Source organism: Gambusia affinis, linkage group LG21 (genome assembly GCF_019740435.1).
Source record: "Gambusia affinis linkage group LG21, SWU_Gaff_1.0, whole genome shotgun sequence".
NCBI classification, from domain to species: Eukaryota; Metazoa; Chordata; class Actinopteri; order Cyprinodontiformes; family Poeciliidae; genus Gambusia; species Gambusia affinis.
This window is the reverse complement of record NC_057888.1, coordinates 14,907,800-14,924,479: the sequence shown is the minus strand read 5'-3', so window position 1 is coordinate 14,924,479 and position 16,680 is coordinate 14,907,800. Positions and strand designations below refer to the sequence as shown.

Here is a 16,680-nt window from a genome sequence, read left to right as displayed (position 1 = left end):
CCTTTGCTTTCAGTCTAAACACACGGTTCTCCTACACTCCCTCCTGCTGTCCTTTGTGTCTGTTTAGGTGGCAGGTCTCTTCTTTTCTTTAAATCCCCTCACTTCCATTCCTCTCTTTGTCTCCATCAATCCTTTCTCATTCCTTCTCGCTGCACACTGTGAAGTGATTCTAGCATGCAACAATAGTCCAACGTGTTTGTCTGAATCTGAGTGTACATTCCTCTTTGTGTGCATGTTTTTCCACCTCATATAATCAACAAAGCCCACTGTGTCAGCCAGACACATGCTTTGCTGTGTGTCGAGCCAAACGCTGGTCTTGATCGAGTGATTACAGGAGTGGAGTGAAAGACAAAAAAAAAAAAAGCCCCTCCTCTGAGTCATTAAATAGTGTTGGTATTGTTTCTGCCCCTTTAGTGAATGTGTGAGTGTGTTGAATGCTGCCTGTGCTTCTATGGTCATTCACTCTAACTGCCACAAATAAGTGAATTCATGCGTGATCGTGTTTGCTTTTCCCAAGTGTGCATTTTGTACATTTTGAGTGCTGCTTGCATCAGTTCGCCGGTTTTTGCAGTCTCAAAATGCCATTTATTAATGCCTAGGTCAGAATTTTATATATGCTTCTTATCACGTGTATTTATAACGAACACCGCAGTGACACGGTCCCGATTTTAATTAGTTATTTGATAATATATGCAGTAAACTGCAATCACTCATGCTGCTGTTACTGTTGCCAAGTTCAGCTGTGGGTTTTCACCTTATTGTTTCATAGATGCTAAACAAGCTGCGAGCTGTCACGCAAGCATTGCTCCAGCTAGGTAGTAATTTCCTTCCTACTCCATTTTGTGTATTACTTTCACTTTGCAGGGATGAGTGAGCTGTAGAAAATAAAAGTTTTATTACCAAATGATACCATTTCAGAGGATGCAGCCATTTGTGTCATTGAAACATTGCTCAGTGAATATCCGGCAAGCACCAAATAAATAGACAACTCTGATCATTTGAATCAAAGAGGTGGAAAATGAAATTTCATAGCTGCCATCAAGCATTTTTACTTTTATTTTTTAGAAAAAAATGTGTTGAATATATGCCGGCAGAAAGTTTGCCATCCTTATATTCTCATATATATTTATTTATTAAGCCAGGGAGACAATGGAGTGTTTAGTCTGTCCTTTTGTGTGATCTCAGTCACCTTGGTATGTCTGTTCACAGCTGCTGTTTTAATTGTCATAATGAACTTAAAAGTGCTGGGAGAAATTTTCAAAATCAGTCCTGCTAAGGGTAAAGTTGCTGTTTGGCCTTATAATATGCAACTATATGCATGTACTACAGTTTCTACTGTATTAATACTTAGGTGAATTTCACAATAATATATCATTTAAATCGTCAATATTTTTCTCTTTGGTAGTTATGCAATACTCTCCACATCGGTGTATAAATGTGCATTTGTATGTGTGAATGGGTAAATGTATTTACCCATACATTTTGAAGCACTTTGAATGGTCAATACAACCGGCAAATTACAATATATGTTCAGTTTTTTTAACGGTTTGCCATTTAATAAAACAGATTAGTTTGAATCTAGTGTATTAAATGCTTTCATTTCCCCCAAATGTTTACTAATCTGCCTCCACAAATTCAGATGATGTCATTAAAATCCATGTAATCAAAAACATACCTGTTGTGTTGCTTAGAATCATTGAATTAGTCGTGGCCAATATTCAAAGGTGCCTAAACTTCTGCTCAGCTGCCTAAATACGTCAAATCTCTACTTGGACCTTCAGGCCTCAGTGTGTTGTACGTAAATAAGCTTCTTTGTCATAATAACTTAAGGTAACAGACACTTAAAAATGGCACTTTGTGCCAGGAGAATACATCATAACCCCATGTTTAAGACTAGGCATGAAACTTTCCCTTTTGAGAAAGTTTGTAGTTTTTTTTTTTTTTTCATTTAACCTTATTTTAACCACAAAAGTCCCATTGTGATTAAAATCATCCTTTCCAAGGGAGTGTTGGATTATAGTGGCTTAGGTTATCACGACAGTTAAGCTGCTATAGGCTATTCTGCTGGAGGTCATACTGACCAGTTTTCTTCTACTACTCTGCAACTATATGCATTATCTGCAGCTATTACTGACATTTACATTATCTTCTTCCTCTACTTTCCTATCCATAGACATTACATATGGGTTGGCATTCTGTTCACATTTGAGACCTTCATAGATGAGGCCGTCAGTAGAGCTACTGCTGCCAATTACTTCATATGTTCTTTATATAAATGGCCCTGTCTGTGTTTAGCCCTCTTTCTCTGAGACAAAGCAACCGGAGGAGATGTTGCTGTCGTCTACAAACACAGGATCCTTTCTGCTCACAGCCATCAGAATCTACTTCAACTCTTTGAAGATTCTTGAATACTTTGAGTTTTAACATTTTATTTCCCTTTGGGATCGATAAAGTATTTTTGAATTTTGAATTGAATTTGAAATGCTGAAACCAACCGCCATATTGTCTATTGTTCGTGGCATAGATTTTGCCACAAGCTCAGCGCTTACATGGTTATCTGTGGTTCTCTCCTAAACGAAGCCACTATTAACTCTTATACTTCATCATGGAAAGTATTCCTACACCAGAGTCCTGGAATTTTGTTGTTTTTATTTATTTATTTATTTATTTTTTATCATATGAGTATTACCATGCTAGAAAGAATTGAACTTAAAGGTTTAATGAAGCAAGATGATTGGAGCTGAGTCACATAGGATATATTGCTGAGTTATGTACTTGTTGGAGGATCAGGAAGAGGAGACTCTTTATGGATGACTGTTCTCAGGGAAATAACTTTTACTTAGAAAACTTGGGACCCCCTATGGAACCTAGAATAAGGCACCGGTGAACACAATATTATTGTGTATAAAATATGGGAAGATGGAGTAGGGTAATGAGGTAGATGAGGAAGAGATTAAATCTACTGTACATCTCTGCATAGGCCCACTTTTTTTTTGCATGGTAGCTTGGGGTGACATTTGTTGTGAATTGGTGCTATACAAAGAAACTTAATTAAAGAAGCCAACCATGTATTGGCATTTACAACTGAGGGATTGCTGTTAGTGTTCAGCTTCTTCACATATACAGTCTTTGTATTTCTTTTGTATTTCCACTAAGTGACACTGGTATTAGTAGGGATGCAATTTAATATCCACAAAAAAAGTCACAGTGGATCTTATCAAATCTGACTATCAATCTTTGTAAGTACAGCCTTGGGTATAAAGCAACTGTTAGGCAGGGATGAATGTTATTCTGTTATTTGTTATTTGAAGGGAGTTGTCAAGGCTCATGGTCATAGCTATTTATTTCAACAAGTGCATATGGAAGAAGAGCTGTAAGGATTGAAGAGAGAGGATGAGGAGTGTATTGAGTAGCAGTCTAAGGAGAGTGAAATTTACCTCATGAAATTACCCCTACTCAGCCCGCAGTGCTCAGCAGGTCTCCCAACACTTAGATGAGCCTTTTTCTCCAGAAAGATTGGGGTTTGTGTCAGACACCTCCTTTGACTGGCAGTAGGCATCCCAGTCGAAATGGTCTGTTAAGTTGATGGTCTGCAAGTAGAGTTTCCATCCATTTTAAGCATAACTTGTCACAACTTTTACCTTCTGCCAGAAGATAGTCTGTGAAAGCTTTCCAAACATTCTTTATATGAAAAAGGACAAACTAAAAATTACTTTGCTTTCTAGGCAGCTTCTCTCTCGGCCTTCTGTTATTTGCAATTTTGTCAGTGAAACTTTAAACTCTTGCTCATGTTTGCACCACAATTCCTTCAACACCTTATCTCTTGTGAGACAACACTTTGAGGCTTTCAGTAGTGAATACTCACGCGTTATGTTTTGTTGTGGTGTTAAGAATTAAAACCACTTAGCTGTTCTTGTCGTGTCTGTCAATAATTTACAAATATACAAAAAAACAACAACAACTAAGCACGGGATGAAAACCTCCTTTCAAATGAAACTTGTTTTCAGAAGTTGATGATTGTAATTTTACATGTGTATTTCCCAGTCATCAATGTCAGAAATATTTAAGTTTTTATTTTAGTTCGATTGAAAAATGCAACCTCAAAGCACTTGGAAACTATTTTCTTCCATTTTAGAATGTAATCACAGTGATTGTGTCTTGGACTCAAGTTTAACACCGATTTCTTTGCCTGAATGGATTCAATGTTCGACCCACAGGAAATGGAACACTTAAGCTGCCGAGCTGCTAATGTGGTGTAAATGTCAGTCTCGGCCAGCTATCTGTTTCCACTTCATCTTTATCCTTCCATTGTTATTATTCTGCCAAGGCAACAGACAAGCCAGGGGTCTATGTTTTTTGTTGTTTATCTTTGGGCCTGTTTCAAGCAAGATTGTGCAAAACACTGACAAGTCAAATTTCATGAAATATAAGCTAGAGAAGGGTAGAAGCTCTGTGCATTGTGTCAGATTTACTTGTCTAATGTAAATGTAGGATTCTCACCTCTGTCATACTTGTCTGCTTCAGTATTGTACGTTTAACATTTAGCGAATGATATTCATACGTGTGAATACACAAACGCACACACAGAGATGGTGGTAATATCGCGCCTGACCTTATCACTGTGATATTCGCTTGACAGAATAATTCTGGATAATTTGTGCTTGCGTGACGTACATGGACACATGCTGACACTGTAGAACCTTCATTAGCGATGAGGCCTGAGGGAGCATTTGCTGGACACAGACACACACACATCTTTATTGCCTGGAAACACTCATTAGCATTGTCACTATGAAATGGCTCACCTTTTTTTTGTTTGCCACTCAACGGCCAGTTCAGATGGGTGTACAAGCGTCCGAATCAACGGACAGTGGGTTAGTAATTTCTTAGCAATCTTCTCTTCATTTGCCATCTTAAACTAGGTCATGCAGTCTGATTGAGTGAGTGTATAAGATGGAGATTTGATTGGTCAATTTTGTCATAATTGTTCCCTGATATGTGATTAGTTTAATACTTGTCTGCGTGTGAATACGTGTGAATACGTACATTAGTTTAATCACATATCAGGATGGTCTCCTTTAGACCATTCTGGTCTGAAGGAGACTTGATTTAGTCACTTTAGAATTTGTGAGAATAGAAAAACGAAAATCAGCTTCACACAGTCCTCTTGTGATGCAATTTGCAAGGATAAAATGGGTGCAAATATGCAGAAAGAAAAAGAAGACTAACTAGTGTAAATCATTGCCACTCCCCTCTTTACTGTGGTAACCAGGCTGCATATTCGCAGCAGCCTCCTCTGCATGTGGGTCTCTGCAGGTCAAGCAGTGAGGGACTATGAGGAATGGGCAAGTTATAATTTAATTCCAAACCACCTTTTGTTACAAAGTTCAAATTTGATTTGTTTAATTTCATCTTGTTGAAGTCACACAGCTGTTTTGATGTTCAAAAAGAAACATATTTCTCCTTTGAAATTGTTCATTCTGGTAGCGAATACTATTCACTTGAAAGTCGAAGGATTTATTTTTTTTCCTTTCTGGTCAACATAACAGGTTTTCATTCTTGATGGTTGTAACTATGTTGTTTTTCAGTTTCAATTAGCAAACAGTGTGATACAGTGTAATGGTCTAGATAATCTCAGTGTCTTCTTTTTATTTTGACCCTCCCAAATAATGACTTGAGTGTATATTTCACCAGCCCATTGTTAGGTAGTGCAAGCATCCCGTAATTACGCTGTGCAATCGGCGAACAGTGCCACTTGGTAAAAATTAATGATCAGCAAATGCTGGATAATGGCTCTTTGAATGCATGTGTGTTTGCATATAGGAGAGCGTACATTTGCGTGGTTTCAATACAATCACTATTTGCGAAGGCTTGCAGTTGCGCGGGTATGTGTGCACATGATTAGTGCTTTATGTGCATGTGTGTGTACACTCTGCTTTGCTGCAGTGTGTTAATAAATTCCATAGGCTGTATAAGTGCATGTTTGCACTTACACGGGGTATGTGTATATTAATGAACACCTGTCTGTCAGCTTAATGTCCATTTCGATTAGTCCTTCAATTCTGTGTGTTCAGCTAATTGCAAAGATTTGGGCTGGTGCTTGTGTTTTCCTTAGGTTGGCAAATCGCTCCATGGTACTGCACACTAATGTTTCCCCCTTGACCAGCCCCAGCACTGGCAGCCTTGTATATACACAATTATACACACACGCATGCACGCCTACATACACATACAGTGCAGGGTTTACGTGTTTTTTGTTGTTGTTGTTGTTGTTTCTGTTTTCTGAGAAAAGCAAGAAAACTGATATCGTTAAAACTGCAAATCTAATATTACAGAAAAGGCTTTATAGACTTTATCACAGTCCTGTGATAACTGAGTTATAGTTTTATTTCATACCTTTTGTATTGTATTTCAATTTCTTTTTATTCTTCACTTATTATATCTCCTTTGAAAAAAAAAAAAGGACACTTCAGAAGAGCTGCAGAAGAAGTACGAAATTTCAGCTAGAGTCTTATTCACTTGCCACTTTAAGTAAAATAGTTTATCTGTTCTTGTGGGCTTTGTATTGGGATTAACTCCTAAAATAATTGAAAACAATTTATTGAGTATCCATGGGTTTAAATGAATGCATTCATTTAACTTATTGGAAATCTTCAGGTTTAATATGTCATGAATTGGTGTAGAGGTGGTGAGGCAGCAGGCGGGAGACCCAGGATGTGAGGAAAAATATATATTTAATGATCAAATGTCCAACAAATCAACTCAGTCCAACAAATCCTATACACCGGGCAGCACGGCCGAGCGAAAATCAGGGCTCGACACTGGTAGCAACCGGTAACACAAGAGACGGACTGGGCACACAGAAACGACAGCGACTAAACGCCAAATGAAACGTAATGCAGACGTGACTAAGATGTAGGATCCAACAGAGACACAGAGACGCAGGTGACACTAAATACACAGAAGGTAATGAGGGAATGAGACACACCTGGGAAGCAATCAAGGGGAGACAGGACAACATGGAGACTCGGACACACAGGAAACTCAACATAAACACACAGAAAAACACAAAACATGACATAATATTAATATTGGAGTTTTTCTTTACATGATGAATTTGATCTGGGCCTCAAAGTACATAAACTTGTGAGCCTAACTATGTAAGTTGCACCTAATTTCTGTCTGATGCAGACGAGGAGGGAGAGTTTACACCAGATTAATTAGCAAAGACTTTACTTTGTGATGACCAAGTAGTTAGGCAATCATAGTGTTAGTTATAACCAAAATAACATCACAAACCTGGACTTCAAACTTCTGACAAACAATAAAATTTTTAATATGGTGTTTTAACAGATTTGGAGGAAGAGTAACCTTATAGTGCTTCAACATGTTATCTCTATTGGCAAAGTATCACAATTGCTCTCACTTGCTTCCTGAAAAGTAAAACATGACAATGTGTATGAGAATAAAATTTGTGAGTTTGTCTGCATTAAAATGATATTTATGTCAGCAAAAAGAACAGGAAAAAATTTATTGGATTTGAATAAGCTTGCAAAGGCCAGACTGCAAATACTAGTCAATGACCTAACAAATAATGCATGACGCTATGATCAATATGTTATTAGAGGCTTTTTCTGATAAAAAAAAAAAGTTTGATAAACAAACAAGAACTAGTTCATGGAGGGACTGCAGACTTGCGCTTAGCTAGCAAACCTGAAAGCATTCAGTTTTAGCGTGATTTGAACATCAGTGTTAGTATTGTGACAAATATGAACTATGTTAGTAAATGTATCTAAAAGAGGGACCATACTATATTCAGACAGGATCTGTAGTGGAGCCTCCTTGCTTTGAGAATACAGTTATCAACTATCGCACCTTGATGCCGACCTTACAAAGATTTAATAACGCTTACTTAAATTCTGTTCTTCATCAGCTCTTCCCTTCGCTTCCTCTTCCTGTTCCATTCCACGTAAGTCTCATTCAACACCTCTCATTCTACTCACTAAATCCTTTCTTCGCTTTTATTCAACCTCCTGAGCCTCTTATACCCAGCTGGAAGATGCCACAGAGAACGCATATTGATTTTTTTTTTTTTTCCTCTCTCTTCGTCTGTGTGGCTGCTCTGAGCAGTGAGTGGGGAAAAAAATAAATAAAAAATAGAAGTCCAGACAGGGAGGGGCAGAGAGAAAGTGACGAACAGTGAGGTGGTATGAGCAGACAAAAGGAAGAGAGGAGGGTGTAGAAAGTCACAGGAAGCTTCCAGTGTGTTATGGATGACCTAAGGGGTCTACTCCATTCTTTATTTCTCCTCTCTCAACTTCTTTGCCTTATATTTACTTCGTCAGCATCTGATTTTGCGCTTTACTTTTTGTGCTTAACCTGTATTGAACAAACAACTTGCCTTGCTTTGTCCAAATGAAGGAGTTGATGTGTGATCACCTAAATCATTTCCATCTGCCCATCATTTACAGAGCAGCAGTAGGTGAGACTGTGGCTCCGTTGTCTTACCTGGGAAGAGGACTTTGTGTCCTCTTCCCAGACTTTGTGTGGGAAGAGGACAGTAACAGAAGATGAAGTGTTTTCATTGTCGCTGACTCAGATTGTTGTCCACTGTTTATTTCGGGATGGATTTCATCCCAGGTTTCCTGCACCCATTTCTGTCTATCCGTTTGTCTGCTCAGCTATTACGAGCACCACATTCATCCCTCCACCCTCTCCTCCTTATTTCATTGATCCTCTATAACTGAGGCTGTTCTATGCTATTTGTTTGCTGCTTGCAGAGTCTGCAGAGCGCCACTCTGAGATTTCTTTGACACGGAAATTGGGCAAATATCCTATATTATGAAAAGGCTCTTCGAACACGGCAACTCAGAAAATCCAGCTTGGTTGACATTATAGTCCTTTGTCATATTTTTTTGTAACATTTGAGGGCATGTTTAACTTTTTTAAATAAACTTGAAACTTATTACTTTTAAATAATTTGCAAGGCCTCCGTATTTACTTAATGAGGAGCTGTATGGCCTCTTCTCGCTATGGCAGGGCATGCATAAAAAGCAGCATGATGTATTTTTGAGTCAAATCACAGCAGGGTGAGGAGACACACTGGTTTGTGCAGCTGTAATTAGCAGTGACTTTGTTGGATCTTGTTTTGACCTGGCTGTTTGGCCTCAAGCATAAAATGAAGGCAGAGACATAAATTTAGGAAAAAAAAAATATCAAAACAACTTAATTTCAAAAGTTTAAAAGGGGGAAAACAGCAAAATACACACACTATGTCCTCAGTAACCTAAAATATGCCTGTTTTATCTCAGTTAATACTGCCTAAGAAACTAATTAGGCAGTTTTGTCCACCTCACTTCTCAAAGGTTATAAGGACGCAAGGATGCAGCGGGATAAAACATTATTTTTTTAATTCATGACGGGAGGATTCCTACGCAATTTTGAAAAGTCTGGAATTTTATTTCAGTAAATTCCAGATCTAATTACAATAGTTACCACCTAGCCCCCATTTATACAATTGTGAGTGTCAAGATGATCAACTCTGGGATCTAATTGAATAATCATGGAATAACTAAGGATGTAAGTGGGTCAAAAATGGGTCAAACTCACACTTTAGCAAAAGGCATCAGATCAGTTTATTGTCCTCGCTTGTATTTCGGCCTTTGGGCAATCTGCTTTTTGTACATCTCAATCTGTGTTTCATTCAGTATAAGTCCAACAGCTCAAACTCTTTCGCAATTAGACTTATTGCAGAGTTGAGTTGAGTTGTACTTTTACCTAATCCCAAGTAGGTGTTTGACAACTATATTTTCAAGCTTTTGCCAGTAGGGGACATTGATAGGGCTTGTTTTCTTCACTGGATAGCATCTTAATTAACATGCACTTTTAATTACACAGAGCTGAAAAAAACACTTAGGGCTACTATTTGGGCAACGTCCTCTGCAATCTATTTGTACTGTTGTTTGTCTGTTGAATTGATGAAATGTTATTGACTTGAACTCCACAATTTACTTTATCTGAGAAAAGGAGCCTTCTAAATGCAAGATGTAAAGAGTGTACATACCTATATATATATATATCATAAATAGAAATGAATTTTACAAAGAACTACTTTTTTCTTATCTCCCTCTGCTTTCTTATGTTTTCTATCTTCTCTGTTCAACATTTATAAAGATTGATGCTTTGGTGTTAATTAGTCTCTACTTTGGTATGCACACTGCGATGCTGCCCATTCCTGACCCTCCAATCAGTTAACAGACATGACAGGCCTTGTCCAATCAGATTAAGGCCAGCGGGACAGGCTTCCTGTGTGGAGCTGTCAGTCAGATTCATTGTGGTCAGTGTTGATGGATGTGAATGGGCCTCAGAGACCTAAATGATTAATGTTTAAAATGTGATTTACTATCATGCATCATATTAGGTGGGGGAAAAAAAGAGGGATAAGAGCGAGTGTTGCTCTACATAGCAACACTCGCTATGACTGTTGCTATGTAGAACACATAGCATTATTATTTATCCTGTTGAAACATCTACCTTCTTGGTCCTCGTTGAATATTCAAAACCATTCATTCATTTACAAAATTACTTGGATATTTTAATAGACAAAGCTTAACAGCTGTATCTGTTAGGCGTAATTCTGTACTTTTCATACTGACTACAACCTTTGGTATTTGTTTTACTCTGAGAAGCACTGAAGATGTTTGTAAGAGTCAAATCAGTGTAATCCTTTGCTTTGAATGTGTGCCTGAGAGAAATATTTTGTATATGTATCCTGAAGATGAACCTATTACTTGTGTAGTGATCTAAATTGTCATGGTACTGCAACTATTTATTCACTGAGCAACAACAGCATTAGAAAAGTTCCAACGTGGGATTTTTGGCTCCAACACGAATCAGAGTACCTTGTCTGGTATTTATAGACGTTAATGAAATCTGATGACATTTACATCCGTAAAATTGCATTGACTTTACATTGTAATAAATCATGACATTATATTTCATCAGTATTACACTTAACTCACTCACCAGTGATGTTCAGGATTCCGCAGGCTCTTTAATTCTTTCTTTTCATTATTTGTTTCAAAACACACAGCACTGTCTGCATTGAGACGTATCGTGTCAGTCTTCAGAAAACTCACATCCAGCTCTAAGAGAGTTTGTGCTTTATTGCTAGGCTAAAATTAGCCAGGATTGCTAAAAGTTAGCTGTGTTAAACACAGACGTGTGTCTCACAAGGGGTGGTGCAGAGATAATTACAGATAATAGACAAACAGTAGATATCAGGAGTTGATGCTAGGAACTCATGAATAACCATGAACTGTTCGCCAAGCAGTTGTTTTCACAGTTTCACACATTTTAAGGTTTTTCCATTATACTATTACCTAAATTTGAGTTTTGTTTTTTGTCGATATAGGTGGTGTGTTTTATATTTACTATGCTACTTGATTTATCTGGTGATCTAATTGTGTCAAATGCTACACTGTTAAATGTGTAGGCAGGTGAAGTGAGGAGTGCTACATTCTTATGGCATCATGTCTTACAATTTCACTAAAATGAAAAACTGATACACAGTCAGGCGATGGGTGTATTGGTTTCTCCTAAAATAAATACTCTATGCTGTTGCATTTTAAAAGCTGCAAAATCTCCAAAACACTTTCTGGCCATATTTATTGACTCGAAACACATTTCCTCCATGTAGTTGACATGAAACTTTTATTCCGCAGGAAGAAGCTCTTCACACAATGGAATGTTTTGGCTGATTTTGTTCGGTGATGTGCCCCCATCAAGGGACACAATGATGTTTCAGAGTTACGTTCAACTGTCTGCCAAATAATGAAATAGTGCAAGAATTTGGAAGATTGGTTTAGAAAAGAGAGACGTAGAAATTCTGTTTCAAAATCCTGGACAACAATGATTGTATTTTGTTTAAAAACCTTAACTTTCGGATTTCTGCAATATCCTTTTTCATCCTTCATTCTCTGAGTGTTGTGTGTTGACCTGAAAAAGCTCTAACACTCAGAATCTTCTTCACTTTGTGCCAGTTCCATCACTCTGTTTCTAGCTCCACCCTTTCTCCCACACCGTCCTCCCTTGCCACCTGTCTTTTCTACTCGCTCTGTAAGACTACTCTTCTGCCACACCTAATGTTTTATTTATTTATTTATTTTTTCACTAAAGTATTTTGCTGCATCACGCCTCCGCACGCCTCGAGAAATTGCAAACATACCCATCTCACCGGGAACACGGAGCTCTGTGCGACATCAGAGGCTGACTTCATTTTCGTTCCCACTAGTCTATTGAGAACTCAAAGCGTATGCTATAAAATGATAAACTTATGTAAAGAATGTGCCACGCAGGAAGCAATGCATTGAGATGCAGATTTCTCAGAAGTAATCTGAAATGTTTGTCCCCAACTTTTTTCACAACTATGTTTTATGCAATTGTTGCTCTTTCCTGGCTGTTTTTTTTTTTTTTTTTTTCTTGCCTGCTGCTGTTTCATAGCAGTGACTTATCTCCTGGGTTTGCATAAACCAAGGCTATTGTTCTTATTGGCACCTGTGCAAGCATGACGGGCCTCTTGTTTGACGGTTAGTTTCCTTTTTTTTTAATATGCCCCTTCCTGTCAGCTTCCTCTTGCCAGATGAACCCCTGAACGCTCTGGTACTTGCATCAACTCTCTCTTTCTAATTCTCCCTCTGTGTTTCACTCTCTCTTTTCCTTTCCTCTGCTCTTCCCTGCTTGCCATCTCCATCCCTACCAGGGGTTTTTAATTAATGGCGAGCCATGATGCTTATCTTATCAGCAGATCACTCTGCTTTCTATTAACTACACTGACAGAGCTGGAAGGCTGTAGGGGATGGATGACACGCACACACAAACACACGCAAACAGCAGTACACATCAGCACATCTCCCTTTGGTTGCATTCTCTTAAGTCAAGACACAAATGAATATAAATAGACCTGCAAATGCACAAACACACACAGAAAGTGTAGCAGACACCATGATGCAACTATGCCCACAAAAAAAAAACAACACACATAATGATGCTGTTTTAAACTTGCTACACACCCGTAACACACACATAAACAAACAACCTGCCCTGATGTTATCTGGCTCTGTGATTTAAGAAGACCTGTTTGAGGGTCTCTCCTCCTAAATCCCTTAAATGCCTTGGGAATCCCTCCTCCTCCTCCTTCACTCTCCTTCAGTCGCGTTTTCGTGCTGAAAGAACACTTATCATTTGGCAGATAAAGAGCTGTCCACGCTGGAGCTTGCTTTATCTTTGAGAGCCATGTTTACTCCCTGCGAATGTACCGCTTTTTTCAGACATTTCATAAACCGCACTCGCTTGATCCACCAGAAATGAGCTCGCCGGGGCTTTATTTTCCCCCTGGATGCAAAGTTTCACATCGTCCTCTATCCCATCAATTTTCACTCTCTAGGCAGGTCAGATCGCCCTTTTTTTTCATGTTTGGGTGAGCTGGGCTCGGGGGTAAAACAAATCATTATAGCTTGTCACAGAACTGTAACCAGAAAGGCAGAAATCAATCCTCAAACGCTTCAATCGATGAGAGCTGTGAAGTTTCAACATACGTTTTTTTTTTTATTATTATTTTATTTTTTTTTTTTTTCAAATCACTTTAAAAGTAGTGACCAATGGGCAGAGTAGTTATTGGAGAAAATATTACACTATGTGGAGGTAACATTGCCATTCGTGTGTGTGTGTGTGTGTGTGTGTGTGTGTGTGTACACTTATAATTTCCTCATTTAGGGGCCTGTAGCAAAACAATTATTAGCACAGGATAACACAATAAAGCAGGCCATTTCCTGAGTACTTCCAAGGGACAAAACATTTATTTCACTTTGTCCACTGTGTTCAGAGATGTGTAAACTTCTAATGGCTGAAAGTACAGAACATAACTCAACCTGGCCCCTCAGCAGACAGTCTGCTAGCAGTGGTAATATTGTGCTGTGCATTTTTTTTTTTTTGGTTTGGTTCTTGCTTAAATAACAATACATTTCTAATTACACAGGCAGCAATTAGCTTGTTCCTTTTGTAGTTCGGAGGTAGTTCTCCAACCTTTTTTTTTTTTTTTCTTAAAGTGGTGTACACAATTATGTTCTTGACTTGCCCACTTGTTTCTTCTTGCTTAACACATCAAATTAGTTTTACATTTGTGCTCCAGAAGCAAATATGAGTCAGAAAATTATCATGTATGTTTTTATGGTTCTGAGGCCTTTTTGAATGAAGTCCTCATCTTTGATCTAAGATGGAGCTGAGGAAACAGCATGAGAATTTTTTTCTTTTTTTTCTTAGAGTTTTATTTTTTTCCTTACCGTTTACTTCTAAATGTTGAAGTCGCTATCTGTTTAACCTGCTGGGCTCATTGTTTTATCTATCATCTCCTGTGTGTCGGATGGAAATGAGCGTGTTTTGGTAGACTGCTCATTCATCAAGTAATGTCTGTGATTTAAGTCCCACTGTGTTGCTTTCTTCAAAGCACTCTCTTTTATAAATGCATTTGTTTGACTAAGGAGAGAAATAGAGATTTTTTTTCTTTTTGTCTTTTTTTTTTTGATTTCCTGAGTTACCTTGTGTGTGCTGTGTGAACATGGGAGTGAATAACTGAGTCTCCAGCTTTTGTGATGTTGGGAGGAAAATCTGTGAATCACTTGGACCTGTCTCAGGTAATCTCTTGTGTTTCAGCTGGATGCCTTGTTAATGTGCTAAAGAAATCAAAGTGCCTCTGTCTGTTGCTCCGCAGAGAGTTTGGGTGGAGAGATCCGGAGCTGCCAGAGGTGATCCAGATGTTACAACACCAGTTCCCATCGGTGCAGTCCAATGCTGCAGCTTACCTGCAGCATCTGTGCTTCGGAGACAACAAGATTAAAGCTGAGGTATGCTAGTTTTGTCGGGCGTGTGTGCGCTTGGTGTCTTTTAGTTTTTGGTGAAGTTGTGATAACTGATGCTGCATAGGCAGGAAATCTAAAACATGAAATGACAAGGAAACAAGGGAATGCTGTCTTCATTAAGATTTGGGTTTTACATAGAGAAAGCAGTGGAGGTTTATTATTCACCAGTCAATTCTCTAGTGATGTTGCACATAATAACACTTAACACAATTTCCATACTGAAAATGTACATTTTACTGAACTGCATATATTGAAACAAAAAGATTCAATTGAATCTAGAGCTGGTGGTTTGTCTCCCAGAAGCAATTTCTTTAATATTCTTTAAAACAGCCCTTAATAATACTGGTGGTGCTAAAAACCAATCATACTGCCTCATTCAAATTCTCTAAATTTCAGATCCCTGCCTCCCCAACCTCTGTTACTTCTTAATATGCACTCAGCACATGATACTCCCTCTCATTCTGCCTCAAACATTTGATTCACCAGTAAATGTAGGGAGGGTCATTGATGCCTTTTTTTCTCAGTATATAAAGTTTATTTTTGAGAAGACTGCCTATCTCATTACAAATAAATCAGTGCAGCACACATAATAGATTAGTGTGCTGCACTGACTTTATAATCTTTTACAAATATGGTTATCTGAAGCTGTGTATGTACAACTGAAAACAGATATTTACATACACAATTAAAAAAAAGGCGCAAGCTTTTTTTCTCGGTGTCAGACTTGAAAATCTGACAAAACTTTTTCTAATTTAAGGCTGTTGGAGGAAGTGAAATTAGGTTGTTTCCTAAATGACAACAAAAAAGGGAGATACCATCTCAGAAGTCTCACAATAGTCTGATCTTTGGTTCTGGTAAACGTTTTGGAAAAGTCAGGTATTCACATCTCTTTTCCGCACCGTTCATATGTTTTCTGTTCTTGAGATTTGGGTCTCTGCAAAACAGTCCCTTTTCTGTTCTTAAGTCACTGTATGAACAATTTGGTGGTAGATTTAGGGTCACTAAATGAGTGACTAATTGTCTTGAAATGTTCTTAGGCTTAACATCTTTGTCTGTGCTTTTGGAAAATATTTGAAGATTTATGTATATTAATATTTAAGAGACGGTAGTGCTATTAACCATATTTGTAAAAGATGAGAAATCTTTTAGTATAAATTTTAAACTTGAGAGTTCAAAGAAATTGTTAAAAATGCTCTGTGTGATGTCAGATAGTGAGGAAAAACTTGTTTTTTTATACTGTGACGTGTAAATAGCCAGTTTCAGTTGTAAATAAGCATAAAAGAGATTCTAGAATCACACTTTATATAGTGGTTATATTTAAAAACAGTGAAAAATAAGTTTAAACCTTTGATGAATGAAACAAACTTGAATATATAAATTGGAAGACATAGCTTCAATTCAATTACTAGTTACTACTGCCCACCTACACACATTCACAGACATTTTCAGGTACAAAAATGTAATCACTTTGAATGCATCACATTTCATTACACTCCCACACACTGTTCCTTGCTACTCTGAAAGTAACACAAGTGTTTGTTTTGGTTTTTTTGTTTTTTAATTGATGTAATTACTGCCGGAATTCAAGTATTTAATGCAAATTGTTTAAATGACTTCTATGTACATCTTACCAATATATTAAGAGACAACAGTGCTGTTAACCATATTTGTAAAAGATGAGAAATCTTTTAGTATGAATGACACACATTGCATCTATAACAAAAAAAAAAAAAACAGATGACCCGTCACAGACCTTCACCAAGTT

General features: G+C 37.8%; 1 protein-coding gene across 11 annotated transcripts in view; it reads left to right on the top strand.

Annotated features, from left to right (window-relative positions):
* The window catches only part of ctnnd2a (catenin (cadherin-associated protein), delta 2a), a 219,618-nt gene that overhangs the window by 129,739 nt on the left and 73,199 nt on the right, over positions 1-16,680 (top strand). For all 11 annotated transcript variants that reach the window (XM_044104676.1, XM_044104678.1, XM_044104679.1 and 8 more), the window contains one exon: positions 14,768-14,900. In XM_044104676.1, the coding sequence (XP_043960611.1) occupies positions 14,768-14,900 (133 nt within the window). The remainder of the gene's footprint in view (positions 1-14,767; positions 14,901-16,680) is intronic.